This window comes from Papaver somniferum, chromosome 9 (genome assembly GCF_003573695.1).
Source record: "Papaver somniferum cultivar HN1 chromosome 9, ASM357369v1, whole genome shotgun sequence".
Lineage (NCBI taxonomy): Eukaryota > Viridiplantae > Streptophyta > Magnoliopsida > Ranunculales > Papaveraceae > Papaver > Papaver somniferum.
Window position 1 is genome coordinate 102,663,233 of NC_039366.1, and position 18,540 is coordinate 102,681,772.

An 18,540-nucleotide genomic window follows, 5' to 3' on the forward strand; every position below is an offset into this window, starting at 1 on the left:
TTGTTTTGCTCATAACTTCTTCATACGAACTCAAAATGACTTCGTTCTTTCGATGTTGGCTTCGTCTTCTCTTCCTCTACAAAATGATGACTAGAAATCCTCCATTTGAACGAGTTCCACTGGGTCTTTGACACTTCTTCACTTGTGACTTCACTTTTCTAGCTATTTGCACTTCTTTTGGATGATTCATCTAATAAAACACAAATAAAAGAAAACAAGCGTAATATACAATAATTTGCAAGAAGATCAACAATTACTAGCATAGAATTGGCACAAAATATATGTGAAATATGCACTTATCAAATTCCCCCAAACTTGGCTTTTGCTAGTCCTCGAGCAAACTATCTAAAACGCAACAACTCCATGTCGGTCGTTGAGGATACGTTTGTACTTAGCATGTGCAACAAGCCTTTAAATCCCTAGGTGTCCCTAGTGGACGAGTTATAGTCTCATGAGGGTTTACCAGAGATATACCCACAAAACTTGCTCCAACTTCAAAGCGTTCCAGCTTCCCAAGCATCCAAAGAGCTATGAGGACATAGAGTTTCTGCATGCTAGTAATAAGAAGTTAGAAATACCAAAGAACATATTCTCATTCTTAAATGTTGAGTGAGAAATAACCACACCATAATGAGAGAACGGGTGTTTGAGAGCGATCAATAAGCATTTCGCCTCGACTTCATGACTCACTTAAAAGGATTTTATGATAATTGCACCCAAAAAGACGACTTTTTTTATGGGTCTCACATGTGTGCAGGTAGGAATGAAGAGAGAAATCCTACACACGTTGAATGGTGGGAAGGAAACCTTCCGAATAATTTATGGAGACTCCACAAAATCGTGGAAAACAAATACATTTTTCTGATGATCTCTAAGAAAGGAAATCAACCATTATTATTGAGGATGAGAGTACTTACCACCTTCACATCCGATTGCGATGATGATAACACTACTCTCACAGCACCAATAGAAACGTAGTCTTCAGCTCGTCTTCTTCATCTTATTGGTATTCGGTCTTCAACTGTTGATGATAAGCTCTTGAACTTCTTAGAACTTTGATAATTTGTAACTCTTTTCCTCAATTTTCTTGTTTCTTGAAACTTCTTTTTATATTTATCTTCCTCAGGGCCTTATTGACAAATAACAACCTAAATGCAAATCTTTTGGTATTTTCTCTCTTTTTTCTTTTTTTTTTTTATATTTTTTTCTTTTGTCTTTTTTTTTCCATAAACCAAAACGATTGCAGCTAAAATAATAAAAATAAAATATTAACATGGCCATGAAAGAAGTACTTTACCACTTGAATCTTCACAAGTTGTATTGTCTTCGTATCATAAACTTCAATAACTCTCATCTTTTGATTTTTTTCTCTCTTGTAAATAAGTCTTCATACTTAGATATATAATTTCGCTCCTTGTATGTAAGTCTTCAACATGTATATAAAATCCGCTCACTATTTGTTGCTTACTTGAATATGAAATTTGCTATTCCTTGGTACTGTTGCTTGTAAACCTTAAACGTCTTCAAATTTCCTTGTAGATTTCGATGTCGCTCCACTTGTTGATGATGATGGTGTTTCTGTGGACCTGTTGTTGGCGAGAGAGATAGAGAATGGTGCTAACTGCAAATCAAACTACAAGAAGGTGGTTTTCATCTATAGACGTCACTCTCATGATTGACAAAATTAGCACTCAAGAGATCAAAGAGTAGTGCTTCTATTGGTGTGAAGTTGGGTAGCTCACCATTCTACCCGGAATTAACGTACGATGACACACACTCAAAAGAAAGCTCTTTAGTCAGCTACAAAGAAATTTGGTCTGGTGCCTCTGTTGATTTGAAAATAGGTAGTCTCCACTAATGATTGATCAGCAACTCTAATAATGCATTTCTCCCTGCTCCTAATTTGCATCACCGACATGATTAAATCCATTATTTAACACTCTAACAAGCAAGAAATCCGAACGTAGTTCTCTAACACTTCCAAGTTCAGTTATGTCGGTCAGAATTCTCTATGTAAGCATACCTAGAAGTATGCTAGTGACTCTAAAATCTCTACAAGTTAGAGGTTTTATTCAAATATATACAAAAAATTTGAAAATTTTGACTCAAAAAGGTTAAAAACTCTATATGCGAAAGACTCCCCCACACTTAAACTCTACATTGTCCTCAATGTAATTGACTCGTCCTAAGTGAAGTCAAGGTGGGAAATCTTAATATGATATGCAAAACAAGAAAAATAAAAACAAAAAGGATAGAAAATACAAATCCTATGGGTTTCCTCCCATGCAGCGCTTGGTTTAACGTCCTCAGCCTGACCTTCTTGTTATCGTCCATAAACTAACAATCTGAAAATCTGGTAGTCTGCCCAGAAAACAATCTGCAATTCTAATAACAGCTTCATAAAAACGTTAGCACAAGATAAAAATATTAAAGCTATCACTTTCTTGAAGTTCCCCCCACACTTAGTCCTCTCTACACTCGAAAGTGGATAAAGAACATAAAATTCGGGAACTTCAAAAAGTTCCTCAGCTTGAACCTGCATAATACTAGAATCAAACACATCAAGTGATGGATACTTAGAAGAAAAATAATCCGTTAAAACTTTAGAAGCACACAACTCCAATCCTAAGTGAGGTATTTTCCTAAAAGTTGGGTTAATAACTCTTTGAAAAGCTACTTCAACTGGATGGGAAGGATCAATAGATATAGAATTATGTAAAGGATTAGACAAACCTTGTTCGAGATCCTCATCTTTTATCTCTTGTGAATTATTTACCTCAAGTATGTCGTGGTCCTCTATCGAACTCTTAATTTTTGCTTCAATCGAAATCTCAGCATCATTATAATCCTTGGCAAGTTCAACTGGGTCTTCCAAGACTTCAATCAATTTGGTTTCTTTCTCAATCTCGTCATCGGAATCAGAATCTTCCCCTAAAAAGTCTAGTTCATTGGTGCAAACCCTAGGGTATTCCGTATGAGTCTCCGACGAAGGAATAATTGGGTTTACTTCTTGCAAATCAACCGTCCTAAAAACATTGTAATCCGGATAATCTTCATAACATTGATATGCATTTGAGTATGTTACACCGTTCATAAAAATGATTTGGTCATTCCAAGGCTCCTTCTTTTGAATAGGTGAGTGATCTTTATAATGATCCAAAGCTGGAATAACTTCATCACTATTATATGAAATTTCCAAAGGTTGCTCATCTTTCTCATTTTCTTCCTTAATCTGATCCATTTCTCTTATTAAGTTGTTAATGCCCTCTTGAAGTTCTTGGAGTGATTGATCAACACTTTGTTGATGTTGCTCTAACCCATGGTAATATTTTTCCATTTGTATGTGAATATCTTCCATTATGGTACACATTTGTTCTGCAACATTTGAAAAAATAGGATTAGAAGCATAACTATCCTCCCATCCTTGTGATTGTTCACTTATATGCCCGTCATAAGGTTGTTGACTTGTATGAGAATACCCGTAAGGTTCCATGGGATGTTGATCATAGCCAAAAGATTGGTGTTGATTATACCCATAGGATGGTTGGTAGTTTTCATAAGAATGAGATTGAAAACCATACTGATAACCACTATTATATGTCTGATCTTGTGCTCCGTACATGTTATTTCCGTAAGGAAACATGACGACTCACAAAAAAGAGAAAAAAAAATCTAAGAACAAAAACAAAAACAAGCTAAAAAAATAACAAATCAACTAGCAACCGCTCCCCGGTAGCGGCGCCAAAATTTGATGCGTGTCGTAACCACAAAAAATTAATCAAGATATTTCCCACTAATTAACTGGTAATATAACGGTAGTAAGGATCGTTCCCACAGAGAGCTGTGTAATTGATAGGTTATTTGATCAACAAAATTGTAATAAAAGAAAAAACACAAAAAGGGAGGATTGTTTGATTAAAGTAAAATAAAAAGAATAACAAAGAAAGCAAAGATGATTAAGGAATCATTCACCGCCACTGAACATAAAATACTCGTTTATTCCTTGTTAATTTTCTATTATCACCAACCGTAGAATAGCAATAAGATTTGTTATCCCCAGAATTTCTGTTGTCACTGGATACGAAAGCGCTTGACTACCAGATTCTATCCATCTGAGCCACCATGAATAAGCTCTCAAGCTGTAACCCATCGAATGCATTATGTTTTGTGAATTAGGTTGACCCTAGCATCAGACGCATAAGCTCGGTCTGCTTAATAGTTTCATCTCTATACACAATTGCTTAACAGAATCCCTCTGTCAGCTTTTGCAATGTACTACTTGTGTATGAAATTGAGTGACTATTACACGTATCACCAATCCCAATACTAATAGAAGAAATACTACCAGGTTAATTCAAATGACCAATTGAATAACCCAATAGTGACACTAAAATCAATAGAGATAATCGACAAGAAAAATCAACTTAAAATAAACTTGTAAAAAGAATTAGAATTCCATTATGCAGGACTTTGAAATCATCCTTAATCAGTAAAATTAGCTACACATGGATTTACTAAAACCCATGAAAATATATGAAATAAGAAGAAAATAAAATATAATCCCTCTGTTTCTGAAAGACCGTCCTCTATTCCTTTTTCGTAAGTTTCAAAATTGTGTCCAGCTTCTGTTTATAGTCATACTTTTTCAATGAACTCTCTAATATACCCTTGAATTCTTTATATTCATAAATCCATTTTTAACGTGACCCAATCTAAAATATTAAAGAAATTAGTATAATTGAGGAAACAATTATATCCTTCATTCCTTTTAAGGAAATATACATTTAACTCTAAAAATTAGATTCCTTATAAAGTTTATACTTCTTAAATTCAATATCTTATAAATTTCCCTTTTATATTTTGTATTTAAAATAGGTAATAATTAAGGATAGTCAAGTAAAATAGTATGGTCTCTTTAATATTTTGAGAAAGTCAAAGCGGATTGTCTTTGTGCAACGGAGGGAGTATGAAATAAGAAGAAGAAAATAACTTGGTTTCCATACGAGGGTTCTAAAATATAAAATAAAGAACCTTTCTCTCCTCACTATTTTTCTGTATTTCTCTCTCTACCAAGTTGTCTTGAAAGGTGCGGGTACTCAGCCTTATACAGGATTTTCTACCGACCCAATTCCCGTGAATTCCTCGTTAGATAAGGATCCATAGTCGGCTAATAGAGTTTCAGAAGCTTTAGAAAACATGTGCTGCTAATTCCCTGTTACAGGGACCATTCTAACAGAATAAACCCGTCTAGTGATTGGTTGGAGTTCGCTGGGCCCCAAATAGACAAGTATGCATTGTTTTATGATTGGTTGCACATTTAACTTGCAGTACGTTAATGTAACAGATCTCCATTCTTTACCTTCTACGCGTGAGACAAAATCTCGAACAGATAACTCTGTATCAGTTCTGCTCAACCTCTTCCCAAGCTTTATCCCAACTGAATTCTCGGCCAAGTTTTAGAGTCGTGTTGTTTTCTTTCATTTTAACTCGAGCTGCACATCCACTTGACCCATGGCTTAGCCGGCAGCAAACCCTTTCCAGCCGTGAAAGAACCACAACTCCATATCGTTCATTAACCCCCGACTAATCCATCTTCTCTTCATGAACCAGCATTTTCATTACTGCCGATGGCATCAGCTCCATCGACCTCCAAAAGCAACCCCGATCAATCACCGATCATAACAGCAAACTCCATCATGATCACTGCATCTACCGTGATCAGCAATCGATCACCAATGACATCTGAAAATTCCATCACTGTCCCATAACACCATCGCTGCCATCAAACTCCGTTACAGCGACTTCTCTTCATCAACAACATCGATCATCATCACTGCTCAATCCATCTCGACAGTCTCTGTTCTGCCAAAAGCCCAACTCCATTGATCATCTCCTCACTTCATTCCTTGGCAAACTCCCACGAGCCCATGGTTGGCAACAACCCTGAACTAACGCCAAGCCATGACTGATGCATGAAGAACGTAAACTTGATTTCCTGAACTTTCAGTTCTTCTTTGGAGAAGACAATGGTTGCCCTGAGTAATAAGCGCGAGTGCCTTCAACAGATGTTGAATTCATTCCTTCCCCTTTGTAAAACACCGAACTGCTTTTAGCAGTTCCTTTGAACTTGGCTGCCCCTTAACAGAATGACTACCCTTAACGTACAGCGAGGTGCCAATAGCACTTTCCCTGTAAAATGACCAATTTGCCCTTTTAGTCTTCCAAGTTCTTGTTTTGCTCATAACTTCTTCATACGAACTCAAAATGACTTCGTTCTTTCGTTGTTGGCTTCGTATTCTCTTCCTCTACAAAATGATGATTAGAAATCCCCCATTTGAACGAGTTCCACTGAGTCTTTGACCCTTCTTCACTTGTGACTTCACTTTTCTAGCTATTTGCACTTCTTTTGGATGATTCATCTAATAAAACACAAATAAAAGAAAACAAGCGTAATACACAATAATTTGCAAGAAGATCAACAATTACTAGCATGGAATTGGCACCAAATATATGTGAAATATGCATTTATCAACCAACTTGGAACTTGTTCGATCGACTACCAGCTGGTCCCACGACTACCAAGGGTCGGTTTCATATCCCTTGGTCGGTCCCTCATCTCTACAAAATTATGTTTTATTGCCTAATACTCATACGAGCACTCAATAAATGATTAAATCAGCATTTAATCATCCATTCACCAATTGGTCTACAAAGGACTTTGGTGCATGCTCACTCGAGCACCTGGGCGTTACATGGTTAGCCATCATCCCATGTAGCCGGTCCCTCTCCCACTTCGTGATTTATTTTTAGTAAATCATCAATTGATCAACCATCGATCAAAATTAGGGTTTTGAACTGAATGCTCTGCAAATCATAATTCTGAGCAAATTTAAGCACTAATAATTTTATGTTGATCCAACAATCAACATCTTTATTAATTATATAATATTCGGTCCAGCTGCCAATATTTTAAATTAATAATTTATTTTATTTGGTCATGCTACCAATAATTGTTCAAACGAGCAATATTTGCTCAGACTATCAATATTCAATAATCCATTAAATGAGCAATATTTGCTCAGATAAGATTAGTAATATTATTCAATTATCAACGTTTGATACTTCATTAATCGAGCAATATTCGCTCAAGCGAGCAATATTCGCTTGGACGAGCAATGTTTGCTCAGGCTATCAATATTCATCATGTTGATTCAATTATCAACATGCATTCGAGAACTATACATATATCCCAGCATACATGTTCAATCCATGTATCATAGAGCATTCACCAATCATCCTCAACTCAACAAAACTTAGACTCATTGTCTAATCAAGTCAACAACTGACTAATTAAATACATGCCTTCCTTGCAGACTCCACAATCACGAGACATCAATCATGTCACATGGGGAGATATTAATTAGGATTTTGGTCTGGCGGCCTACGACACGTGTGTTCATCCACGATGAGAAATGTGAGTAAGTCATGCAAGCAGTTGAGGGAGTTAACAAAGTAGTGGGTGGACAATCAACCAAGTCTCAGCACGACCTGGAACTGGTTTAACCACGATTTCCCACTTTCCCACTCTTTCACTCGAGAAACCGTCACACTTACTGGAGATCAACGTGTCTAGTATTCTGTCAATAAAAAAAAGTCTCTGAATCCATGATGGAAAAACAGAAAAATTCTCATCCGAGCAACCACTCTCAAGAATTCAATCAATCAACCAGAACTTATTCGAACTCAACAGTTCGCAGAAAACTTGCAGAAACCTTAAACACATCCACAATCCTTGATCATCATTGATCCACACACTTCTCATCTTCCCTCCTACAGATCAACCCTCTTCCCTCTTTGTGACCGAATTGACTCTGGAACGACCATTGTCTTGGTTTAGACCGGAGTCCTACAAATTGATTTCTTGAACTCAAAGCACTCCCATGCAGTGCATCTGTTAGAAGCAGGTTTAAGAAGTTTACCCCGTCGAGGAGTCCCCGTCCGCACAATCGTCTCTTCACTTCCCTAAAAAACCAGCAAATCGTTTTGCCCCATCTACAGAGATATTTTCCTGACTTCTCCTTTCCCAGGAAACCCAAAAAGTGTTACATGGGGTTAATATAACTCAGAAAAGTGAACCAATTTCTCATCTTTTCTTCGCAGACGTCTCTCTACTATTTATTAAAGTTGATCTGGTGGAATTTAGGAATTTACTAGAAACTATAACAATTTTTAGTAAAGCCTCAGGTCAGCTCATAAATTTTGAAAAATCTGGTGTTTTCTTTAGTAAAAGGGTGGAACCCAAACATCAGAGAATGATGTCCAAACTTTTGAAAATTAAACATATAAACCTTGGAGACCCTTATCTAGGAGCTCCCCTCTTTATGGAAAGATCTCCAGTCCTTGAAAGAATGGAATCTAAATCGAAAGGTTGGAAAGTCTTAGTTCTTTCACAACCTAGTAGATCAGTTTTAAATAGGGTTGTTTTGTCCAGTATTCCATCTTACCAAATGGGGTGTTTTATACTGCCAAAACAGTTAACAAAAAAAATGAATGTTATCCAAAGAGATTTTGGGGGGGGGGGGGGGGGGAAAGATTCCGGAGGAGAAGGATATTTCCCCAAAGCCTGTCCAAACCTGTGTAAAAAATACAGAAAGGAGGACTAGGTTTTAGAGACGGTCGTAGGTTTAATCTTGCAATAATACCAAAGGTAGATTGGAGACTAGTTAAAGAGCCATATTCTCTATGGGCAAAAACTATGGGCTCCAAATACTTTAGATATAAATCTCCTCTTAGAGCCAAACCCTCAGCAAGCTTCTCTTGGACTTGGAATTGTATTAGTCATGGGATAACTCTTATTCAGAAATACAATATTTGGGAAGTAGGGAATGAACAAGATATAAGTATCTGGATTGATAATTGGGTACCAGGGTTAAATGGCACTCTATCCAATCTCAATATTTCTAATAACAACCAATTTTATTTAATTACTGACTTAATAAATCCTGTTACTTGCTTTTGGAATCTAGCTGTAGTTAATTATATCTTTCCTGCTGACATTGCTCATAAGATTTGTAATATTTTCCTTTTCAAAAACAAGGACCAAACCCTAAAAACATCATCTTAGATGGACCTTAAGTAGATCAGGGGAATATACAATTAAATCTCTTTGTGAAAAACTGAATGAATCAGGAACTGACATTGTTAGCCTTTCTTTACCTGAATCCTTTTGGAAATCTATGTGGCATTTGAACACATCTCAAAGAATTAAACTGTTTTTTTGGAAATATTTACAAAATGCTCTGTCCACTAATGCTAAACTGTATGGCAAAGTTAAGGACAATGATCCTCATTGTACCATGTGTGGAGTAGAAATAGAAACAAGTGAGCATCTTTTATTTCATTATCCTTATGCTAAGGAAGTTTGGAACATTGCACCTAACCTAATCTCCCTAAACTTAGATACCTCCAGAAAAATTCTTGATCTTTGTAAAGATTGGTTACATAGCCCTAAAAAAGATATTTGTATAGAACTGATGCTTACTAAGATGTGGTTTATTTGGAAAGAAAGATGCAACGAAGCTTTTGAAAATAAATTTAAACCTGCAACTAATCTGTCCTTAAAATTCAGGGGCATGTTTCTTTCTGGTCTAAAAAAGTTGTAGTTCTAACAAGTTTAAAAAGGTTCGTAACAACACAATACCTCCTGTTTGGATAACACCACAAAAAGATACTCTAAAATCAATGTAGATGCGACTTGGATTTCTGAAAATATACCTTCCAGTTATGCCTTAATTTTGAGAAATGATACATGAATCTTTAAGGGGGGAAGAGCAGGTCAGTCAACCAGCACATATCCTCAAGAAGCAGAAGCTATAGGAGTACTGCAAGCAACAATTTGGGCAAGGAGAAGAAGTTTCAGAACTTTTGTATTGAAGGAGACTGTGGAAGTATTTTCAATTACTTTCATGGAAAGAATGTTGACATTTCTTGGCGTGCCAAAAGCCTGTCTAGATGAAGCACATAATGTTAGAGCACTGCTCGGTCGAACTCGCAAGCGTTGCTATCTCAAGCTTGTTTGTCAAGTTTCGGTGATCCAAACTATATACTTGATTTCTAGTCTACTTATAGCTATGTCTCGGATTATGATAGAAGTGTGTAGTTGAGCTTTAGACTTCACAGTGTTCACCAATTGAAGAAGAAGATCTACAAAAGAGCTTGGAGGAACTTCATCAACAAAAGGTATGTGGAGACTAAAACTTATATGTTACTCAAAAGTCTATTCTATTCTATTTTCTGATGAGACTAAGTCGTATAGCTATATAGGATTTTACATTATACACATTTGATATTCCGAGCCGAGTTTATCTCGCTTATTTATTTCTCGAAATATGTGTTGGAAGATTTTAGCTTTATCTAAGTTCATCGTATTCTTGACGAGTTTATTTGGAGATAATTTATTTGTTGGAAACTAAATATTAAGTCAAAAGATGATCATGTGAAAATTACCTTGAAACATCTTATATGATTCGTGTGAGACAATCATTTGATGTCGACTTGGGAAGTTTCGTATTTATCGATTAATCACTTGAAAATTACTCGAAGCTAGTGGTATATGTGAGATTACCATTGTTGTCTTCCAAGGATGTTTCAATGATTAAATGAGAGTTTTAGAACTACCATGTCTGGATATAATACAAGTTGTATACTTTGTATACTAACTGTGTAAGTCTAGTTCAGGTCCGGAACTATTGTTCGCAAACTTTGTTTTCAAACTGGTTCACCTGTGAAAAGGTCCGGAACTTGTGTTCGTATACCTTGTTTGCGAACAGACTAGACAAGGCCAAGTCCGGAACTCCTGTTCGCGTATGCTGTTTGCAAACAGCTGGACAAAGCCAAAGTCCAGAACTCTTGTTGGCGTACTCAATTTGCGAACAGAGGGGTTATGTTCTAAAATCGGCAAACTGTGATTTTCATAATCATGAACTCAGATTCGTTTGCGAACTGAAGTCCCTGGAACTTTAATGTATTCAGGTATGTGAACTAGTTTTACAAACCGTGGTATTATGTTCATGAATTGGTTCTTGTATAAGTACTTTGTACAATTACGAACCAAACTGATTTTGCTTCAAATGGTTCATATACATATTCCTATAAGATGATGAACATCTGAACAATTCTCTTGAAACACATTTAGATTCATTTGATTATCTACCATGATTGATTAATCATCATATTTGATCTAGAAGTGTTAGATGAATATGGCCAAGTTATAAGTGTTAATATGGCTAACTTCAGTTAACTATTATTGAGCCAACCGAGTATACACGTTTGGGTACGGTTCATCCATATATAAATATAGGTACATTTCATATGTGTGTATCAAGATAATACCATCTAACGATGGAGATTGATTGCTTAATTTCTAAGCAGACTTAGCTTGAATCTTAAATCAGGAGTTCATCTAACGGTTAATATTGAATGCTTTGTTACTAAGCTATCTTAGCTTTGATTGTAAGCAACCCTGATTTGAAAGGCTATATAAGGGAGAACTCTAGCAACTGGAAAACCTAATCCCAACACTTCCGTGTGCCCTAGTTGCAAACTAGAGTCGATTTTCCTTTAACCTAGGTTTTCCAAAACCATTATTAGGTTAACGACTTGAAGACTTCATTTGGAATCGTGAAGCCAGATCCAACTATTTTCTCTGTGGTTGCGTATTCTGATCTTACTTGTTTTATCGTATTGAGTTTGATCTTCTCTAAGATTTACTCGAGATTTATCTCCGATAGATAAGATAAAGTAATCACAACAGTTCTTCGTCTCAGACTCTTGTGATTCCGCAATAACTTCTTCTGTTAATCAGTTAGGTTATTGTGAGGTGACTAATATTTCTAGGCTGCTCTTCGGTAGTATAAGAACAGATTATTAGTTGATTCCTGTTCATCTTGATCTTTTTATCAAAAGACGAAATAAAAAGAATAAAGGATAGGCATATCTGTGGGAGACAGATTTGTTTATAAGTCTTCGACTTTGGGTCGTAGTAACTCTTAGTTTTGGGTGAGATCAACTAAGGGAATCAAGTGCATAAAATCCGGCGTGGTTCTAGAGGCGTAAGGAACGCGACTGTACCTTAATCGGTGTGAGACTTGGTTAGGGCGCAACTACATTCCAGTTCGAAGTTAACTTGTAGTATGCTAGAGTCTGTAAAGGCTTAATACAGTGTGATGTTCAAATCTGGACTAGGTCCCGGGGTTTTTCTGCGTTTTCAGTTTCCTCGTTAACAAAACTTTTGGTGTCTGTGTTATTTCTTTTCCGCATTATATTTGTTTATATAATTGAAATATCACAGGTTATGCGTAGTTCAATCACAGTTGATAAATCCGACCTTGTTTGTTGGATATAACTTGATTGACACTTGCGCATTGGTCTTTGGTACCATCCAAGTTATTTCTCATATCAATCAGGCTCTGAGAAAGAGATAAAACTCTTTGATATATTTCTTGATTGAGTTTCACTTTTAAGTTGGTGCTCTCGGAATTATATTGGAGTTTAGTCCATACAGATTTCCGAACGAATTATTCGGTGTGGTTGTTATACCCCCGGTTTTTCACATAGAACAACAAATCTCTGTATTAACTTTTTGTTTTTTCCTTTGTTCCTAGATTAAGAAACATAGTTGCAGATATCTTAGCTAAATATGTAAGGTCTGTAAACTCTGTTTTAGATTGGGGGACTATGCCTCCGGCTTGTATTTTGCATCATTTATCAGTAGATAAATCTAATATTAGGAGACCTACTCATGACTTCATATTAGATGTCTCTACTCCCTTTGTAATGCCAACTATGGCTGAGGCGTAGTTTCTTGCTTAGGAGCAGTTCCTATGGACGCAACAACGTTGTAATTTGTTCATTTTGCTCCCACTATGGACTCAATAAACATGAAAAACATACGAGCAAACCAATAAATTTGAGAGTTTGTTCACTGCGGCAGTAGACTAAACGCGTGCTTAATGCAGAACCGCGCGGGCGAAGTAAACCTGCTGGCGGGTGAAGTAACAACGACATACACCATATTATTATTATATGTATGACTCTTTTAAATATTATTATTATAATAAATTTATGTATTGTTTATCTTTTATAAAAATTATAATATTATTATCATCACTACTTTATCAATATAACTTTTTCAAAATTATTATTATAATCTAACTTTATGTAAAACTAATGAGTAATAGGAGCACTGGGCGGGTGTAATTAAGTCGCGCGAGTAAAGTATGGACGCCGACGATTTATGTCGATCCACACATCTAATATAAGGCCGCCAACTGAGTTTGCCAATCCACCTGGCTGATCAAATATTTTCGTTTGTACATTACGATAAGAACTGCCCTAAAAAAAGTTGAAACAGTAAAGTAAATATAGTTGAAACACTAAAGTAAAATAGTAAAAATGTCCCTTCGCTTTATTTTATATAGCCGTCTCTTTCAGCGATATTTAGTAAGCTACCGCCAAAGAACCACTTTACTTTTATTTTATTTTACGAAAATGATTTGTGGCACCCGAATTCTGTGCACCCAATGCACCCAACATGACGTGGCATCCACATGAGCATTCAACTCCAATTTTACACGTTTCTTTTCTTAAATTTTCCCGTCATCTCTTCTCCATTTGCTATGCAACCATATATCGGGAAGAACTGATGGGAAAAAGTAGGAAAAAATCATCAGACAATTCGGTTAATGGTCGATTTTAAAAAAAAATATAAAAAAATCCATGAAACAAACCCAACAACATGATTAAGTTTTATGAGTAAGTAAGAGAAAAATGATCAAGATTATTTCTTCGAATACTGGATCAAGCTTAAACCAAATAAAAGAAAAAATTGTGGGTTTTGATAATGGATGGGTTTAAGAGTTATCGGTAAACCCGGAGTGACAAAAAACTGGGTTTGATCTAATTAAAACTTAAATCTGCATTTTGTAACTGATTCTTTGAGATACTAATATTTGATACGGGTATTGCATTTGATAAGTAAGGGTTCAAGCAAAAAAAAAAGGGTTCAAGCAGGACAATTTTATTATTATTAATTGTTATTTGAGATGTTAAGCCATTAAAATACAGTGAACTCTTGAGAACAATTAGTTTTTGTTCTTTTAAGAAAAAATTCATCCCAGTCTTTATCTCATCTGTGAAATTCTATGGATATGGGTATTTTCGTTGATAAAAATCAGATGAAATCAGCTCGGCGCTTCACCTTCGGAGAACATAAAACTAAAAAAATAGAGGAAAGATAGAAACCATGATTGTGTGGATGCCATGTTGGATGCACATGAATCGGGCGCCACAAATCATGGTTGTTTATTTTATCGAGAAAAAGGAAGATTTTATTGAGAAAGTAATTCTTGTTGCTGCTTCTTCACCTTCTTCAGTCTCTCAGCTTTCTGGCTTCTGTAAGTATCTCTCTGCTTCTCTCCATTGTCCATAAACTGTTTTTTCTTTTAAGGGTTTTAGAATGTTACTTTTGTAGCTAGTACTGCTGTAGAGGGTTTAAGATTTCTTGAATTTTTATCTTCTACTTCAAAAATAGGGTTTTCAGTTTTCTGCACTACGTTTTATATCTTGGTCCTGATGAACCCATTAGTCCATCCGTGAGATTTGTTTGTAGGGTTCCTCTAAAAGACCTTGCTCTGAAAAAAATTTCGTACTGTCACTGATCTGTTGGTATCTTGTTTCAACTATTTTTGCAGAGATAACGGATCGAGTAGTTGAGTACTTGAAGTGTGAGAAAAGAAAAGTAGAAGAGGAAGTTGATTTCTGGAAGAGGAAATTCTTTGTGGTACAGAGTGAATGTGGGTTTCAGAAAGAACAATTGGATGATTATAAAATGAAGTATGATGCGTTATATGTCCAACTTCAGGAGAAGACATTGGATGCTTACATAGTTGAGGGCAAGTTGAAGGACTTAACAAATGGGGTTTCCACAACTGAAAATGATGAGCTCAGTAAGTACAAGGCAACGTGCGACAAATTAAACAAACAGATAGAGGAGTTCAAGAGAAGATGCAAGGAATTGGCGACACAAGCAGAATCAAGGCAGAAGAATCAAGTTAATTCGGAGGAAAAATTAAAAGATTATAAAACTAAGTATAATGAGATGTATGTGAGGTTCAAGGAGAATAAAGAAATAGGGGTTTCGCTTGAAAATGACCTGAATGAGTACAAGAGAACATGCATTGAGCTGTATGAAAGGGTCGAGAGCTTAGAAAAAGATAATAGGAAAGCTAAAAGTGTCGACGGCGGAATATGTATTGAATCTATTGATAAGCTTAATAAGGAGATTACAGATTTGAGGCATGAGAAAAGAAGTGCGGACGATGACACTAAAATTCTAATATCCAAATTTATGGAATTGGAGAGTCAAAAAGCCTTGCATCTGAAAGAATTAGACGATTATAAAGTTAAGTGTCATAGTTTATCTGTGGAGCTTAAGGAGAAGGAAAAGTGACTTGGATATGAGAGTAAGTGGAAGGACTTAGCATCGGTTATGGGTGTTTTTCAGGATGAGCGCGAAGGCTACAAGACAACATTGAAGGGACTAAGAGAGCAGATTACAAGTCTAGCTGAAGATCGAAAGATTTTGTGCTATAGAGAAAAGAAAGCAGAAGAAAGAATCTCTTGCTTGCAAGAGGTAATTAAGACTTTGGTTGAAGGTAATAAGAAACTTACAAATGATGAAGGAGCAGCAGAATGCGTTCAGCTCAGTAGAGAGAGCAAAATGTGTTCCCATCCTGGTGTAAACAGAGATGAGCATGTCTCAGGTATGAATGCTGTACTTCTCTATAGATACTATATATCAGTTTTGTTAATAAGTTTTCACCTTCACCCGCTTGTTATTCTTAGTGTTCATGTGAACCTTAATTTGGAAAATTGACACTCTTATCAGTCATTAGTGTTGTATAGCATTTCCGTTCTTTCTCTATCCACTGGCAATTAATTCGCTGTATGATTGACACTCTTATCAGTCATTAATGTCGTATAGACATTTCGTTCTTTCTTGGTGGGTTTCATGATCATATATGTTCGTGTGCGTTGGCTGTTGTCTATTGATTCACAGTAATTTATATGAATGCAAACACTAATTTACTTAGCCTTTTGTTTAACTAAACTTGTATATAAATAGAAGAGGACTCGTTATGACCATCTAAGAACCACTACCCCTCATGTGACAATATAGATGCTGCTATGTCTAGTTGACCATTGGCTGTCCCTCGTCTGCAAAATTGAAATTGCGAACTAGCTTTTTCATTGACCACTTGGATTGTTTATTTTCTGTTCTATACTTCAAGTGGCAAGTGTATCTAAGGCGTGCTAGCTATATCCCAAATGCCGTTTACTTCGTACTTTGCAACTTGATACTTTCTACATCTTTGGTGCTTATTTAACTAGCCTACTAGCTGAACCTCTGTCTCTTTCACTGTATTCTTTGTCAGAATTGTTCATTTGAATAGGGGAACAAGTAATTTACAGTATTAGCTGGGTCGAAGTTATCTTTATGCATTGTTGTAATTTTTATTTATTTCGAATCATCAGTCGCATCTGATAGTCCTTGTACGATGGGTTTCTGTCTCATGTAATTCTACTTTAACTAATATAACAGAACTCTATCTTTTAGTAGAATATGTTGATTAGTGTCTCCACATGGTATTCCTTTTTAAAGTTGATTTACCTGTGGAGGGACCTGCAGTCTTTTGCAAGAGCCGTAAATTATTGTACATTCTGTTTGCACAAAAATTCATTAGAAAACTGTTGGAGATATTTCCAGTTCTTCCCTTAAAAATTCAACATTGTATCTTCAAAGTAACAGAATGTATCCATTGGACTATGTTCAGTAACTTTGTGTGTAAGCAAGGTTCAGCTTTCTATGTTGTTTCCTCTACTGGATACTAGAAAGTGAATACAATGAGTCGAAGACCCTTGTCAACAAGTTGCTTGCATTTTATTAGTCCTTTAATATTTTATCTTCGTTTACTAATTTTTTCGCAGGCTCTATGTCTACTGAAAAGCAATCAGAGCCTTTAGTAAATTTGAATGGAGACAAGGAGAAAGCTTCTTCACTATTCAGCATGGAGTTGGAAAATAAGGAGATAAATATTGAGTTAGAAAAGAGAGAGGTAGCTCTGCTTAAGCCAGATAGATTAAAACCAGCAGGTAATATTCAGATCAATAAAAATGAGGACGATACAGAAATGATGGAAAAGCATACTTGTGACAGACAAAAGCTGAATGTTTCAACTGACATTACAGTTGAAGGATGTTCAAATTCTACAAAATGTATGACAACCTCAAAACAATCCTTTTCTGGTCAGAAAAATGAGGAATATGGTATCATATGCAAAGCGGTTGATATCCCATTATCTTCATCAGCATTAAAAAGAAAGAGGCTTTCAGAGACAGTAACTAGTGATAGTGATGAGGATGGTAAAACTCCAATTAGTAAATATATGGCAAAGAAACTTGAAGAGCTTAGGGGAAGGCCTACATCCAAAATTTCTCCTGTGAGTGTTGGGGATGTTGTTGTCTGTTGTATGGGTCAAAATGTCAACAAATTCGTAACCACTTCACCACAAAGACTTGTTTCACTAAGAATGAGTGAAGAAAACAAGATCCAGGCTGATGGAACATCAAAAGATGAAACTGTATCTCTAAGTAATTTGGAACTGGGTATTTCATCACAAGAGAAGGTAGGCAACCTAACTACTGCAAATGAGGGAGCGGAAGTGGCAGAAGAAACTGATTCTGACAGCGGAGGTAGTAAAAGTGCTGATACAACGGACAATGAGTAGGATTCTTGTCAAGTTCTAGCAATGATGAGAAGAATTCTGGAATATAAAAAAAAAAAAAAAAAAGAACTCTGGAATAAAAATAACACAGGTTAGTACCTAAAATTATGTATGTTAAAAGACTTGGCAGTAGAATGTAAATACTGAATTTGCTTCCATTGATGAATGTATAACTGAATCCTATCTTAGTTTAGGCTCTTATGTGGATGTAGTGGCATGAAACTACACACTACATCCGATGGAGTATAGGGTGATTCCACACAACATGAAGAAACATAAACAATATAAATACAAGGATTTACGTGGTTCGGTATGATTACCTACGTCCACGGGGTGAAAGGATGTGTATTATTATTCTTCTTTCTTGGTTACAAGTTGTACTCTCTCTCTCTAGTGGTGATGTTCTCTCAACTCAAGTAGGATGCCTTGTTTTCTCTCCCTCTTCCACCTCCTCTTCTCTCTCGACTAGCCATTATATTTATATGCCAAAGTCGACATACAACAGAATTACAATGTTGGTCACATTACATCATTTTAGCTGTTCTCTATCGGACCTTCACTGATCGCCCGACTTCCTGGTTTGACCGATAGTTCTTCACCCGAGGCCGAGTCTGTATCGTCTGGTTAGCACGATGTCGCCCTTCTTTCTTCTCGTTCCTTTGTTTGACCATCTTCCTTCGTCTGACGGAGTGCTTTC

The 18,540-nt window shown here is 36.2% G+C and overlaps 1 protein-coding gene across 1 annotated transcript; it reads left to right on the plus strand.

Annotated features, from left to right (window-relative positions):
- Nucleotides 1-13,813: 13,813 nt before the first annotated feature.
- On the plus strand, nt 13,814-17,938 carry LOC113314139 (general transcription factor IIF subunit 1-like). The gene is made up of 3 exons (XM_026562906.1): nt 13,814-14,453; nt 14,751-15,821; nt 17,047-17,938. Exons 2-3 carry the CDS (start codon nt 15,548-15,550, stop codon nt 17,844-17,846), a joined length of 1,074 nt encoding a protein of 357 aa, XP_026418691.1. The 5' UTR covers nt 13,814-14,453; nt 14,751-15,547; the 3' UTR covers nt 17,847-17,938.
- Nucleotides 17,939-18,540: the final 602 nt, after the last annotated feature.

Coding starts and splice junctions, on each gene's coding strand:
- LOC113314139 (XM_026562906.1), top strand. CDS start 15,548: ATGGGTGTTTTTCAGGATGAGCGCGAAGGCTACAAGACAACATTGAAG. Junction 15,822..17,046: donor CAGAGATGAGCATGTCTCAG/GTATGAATGCTG, acceptor ATTTTTTCGCAG/GCTCTATGTCTACTGAAAAG.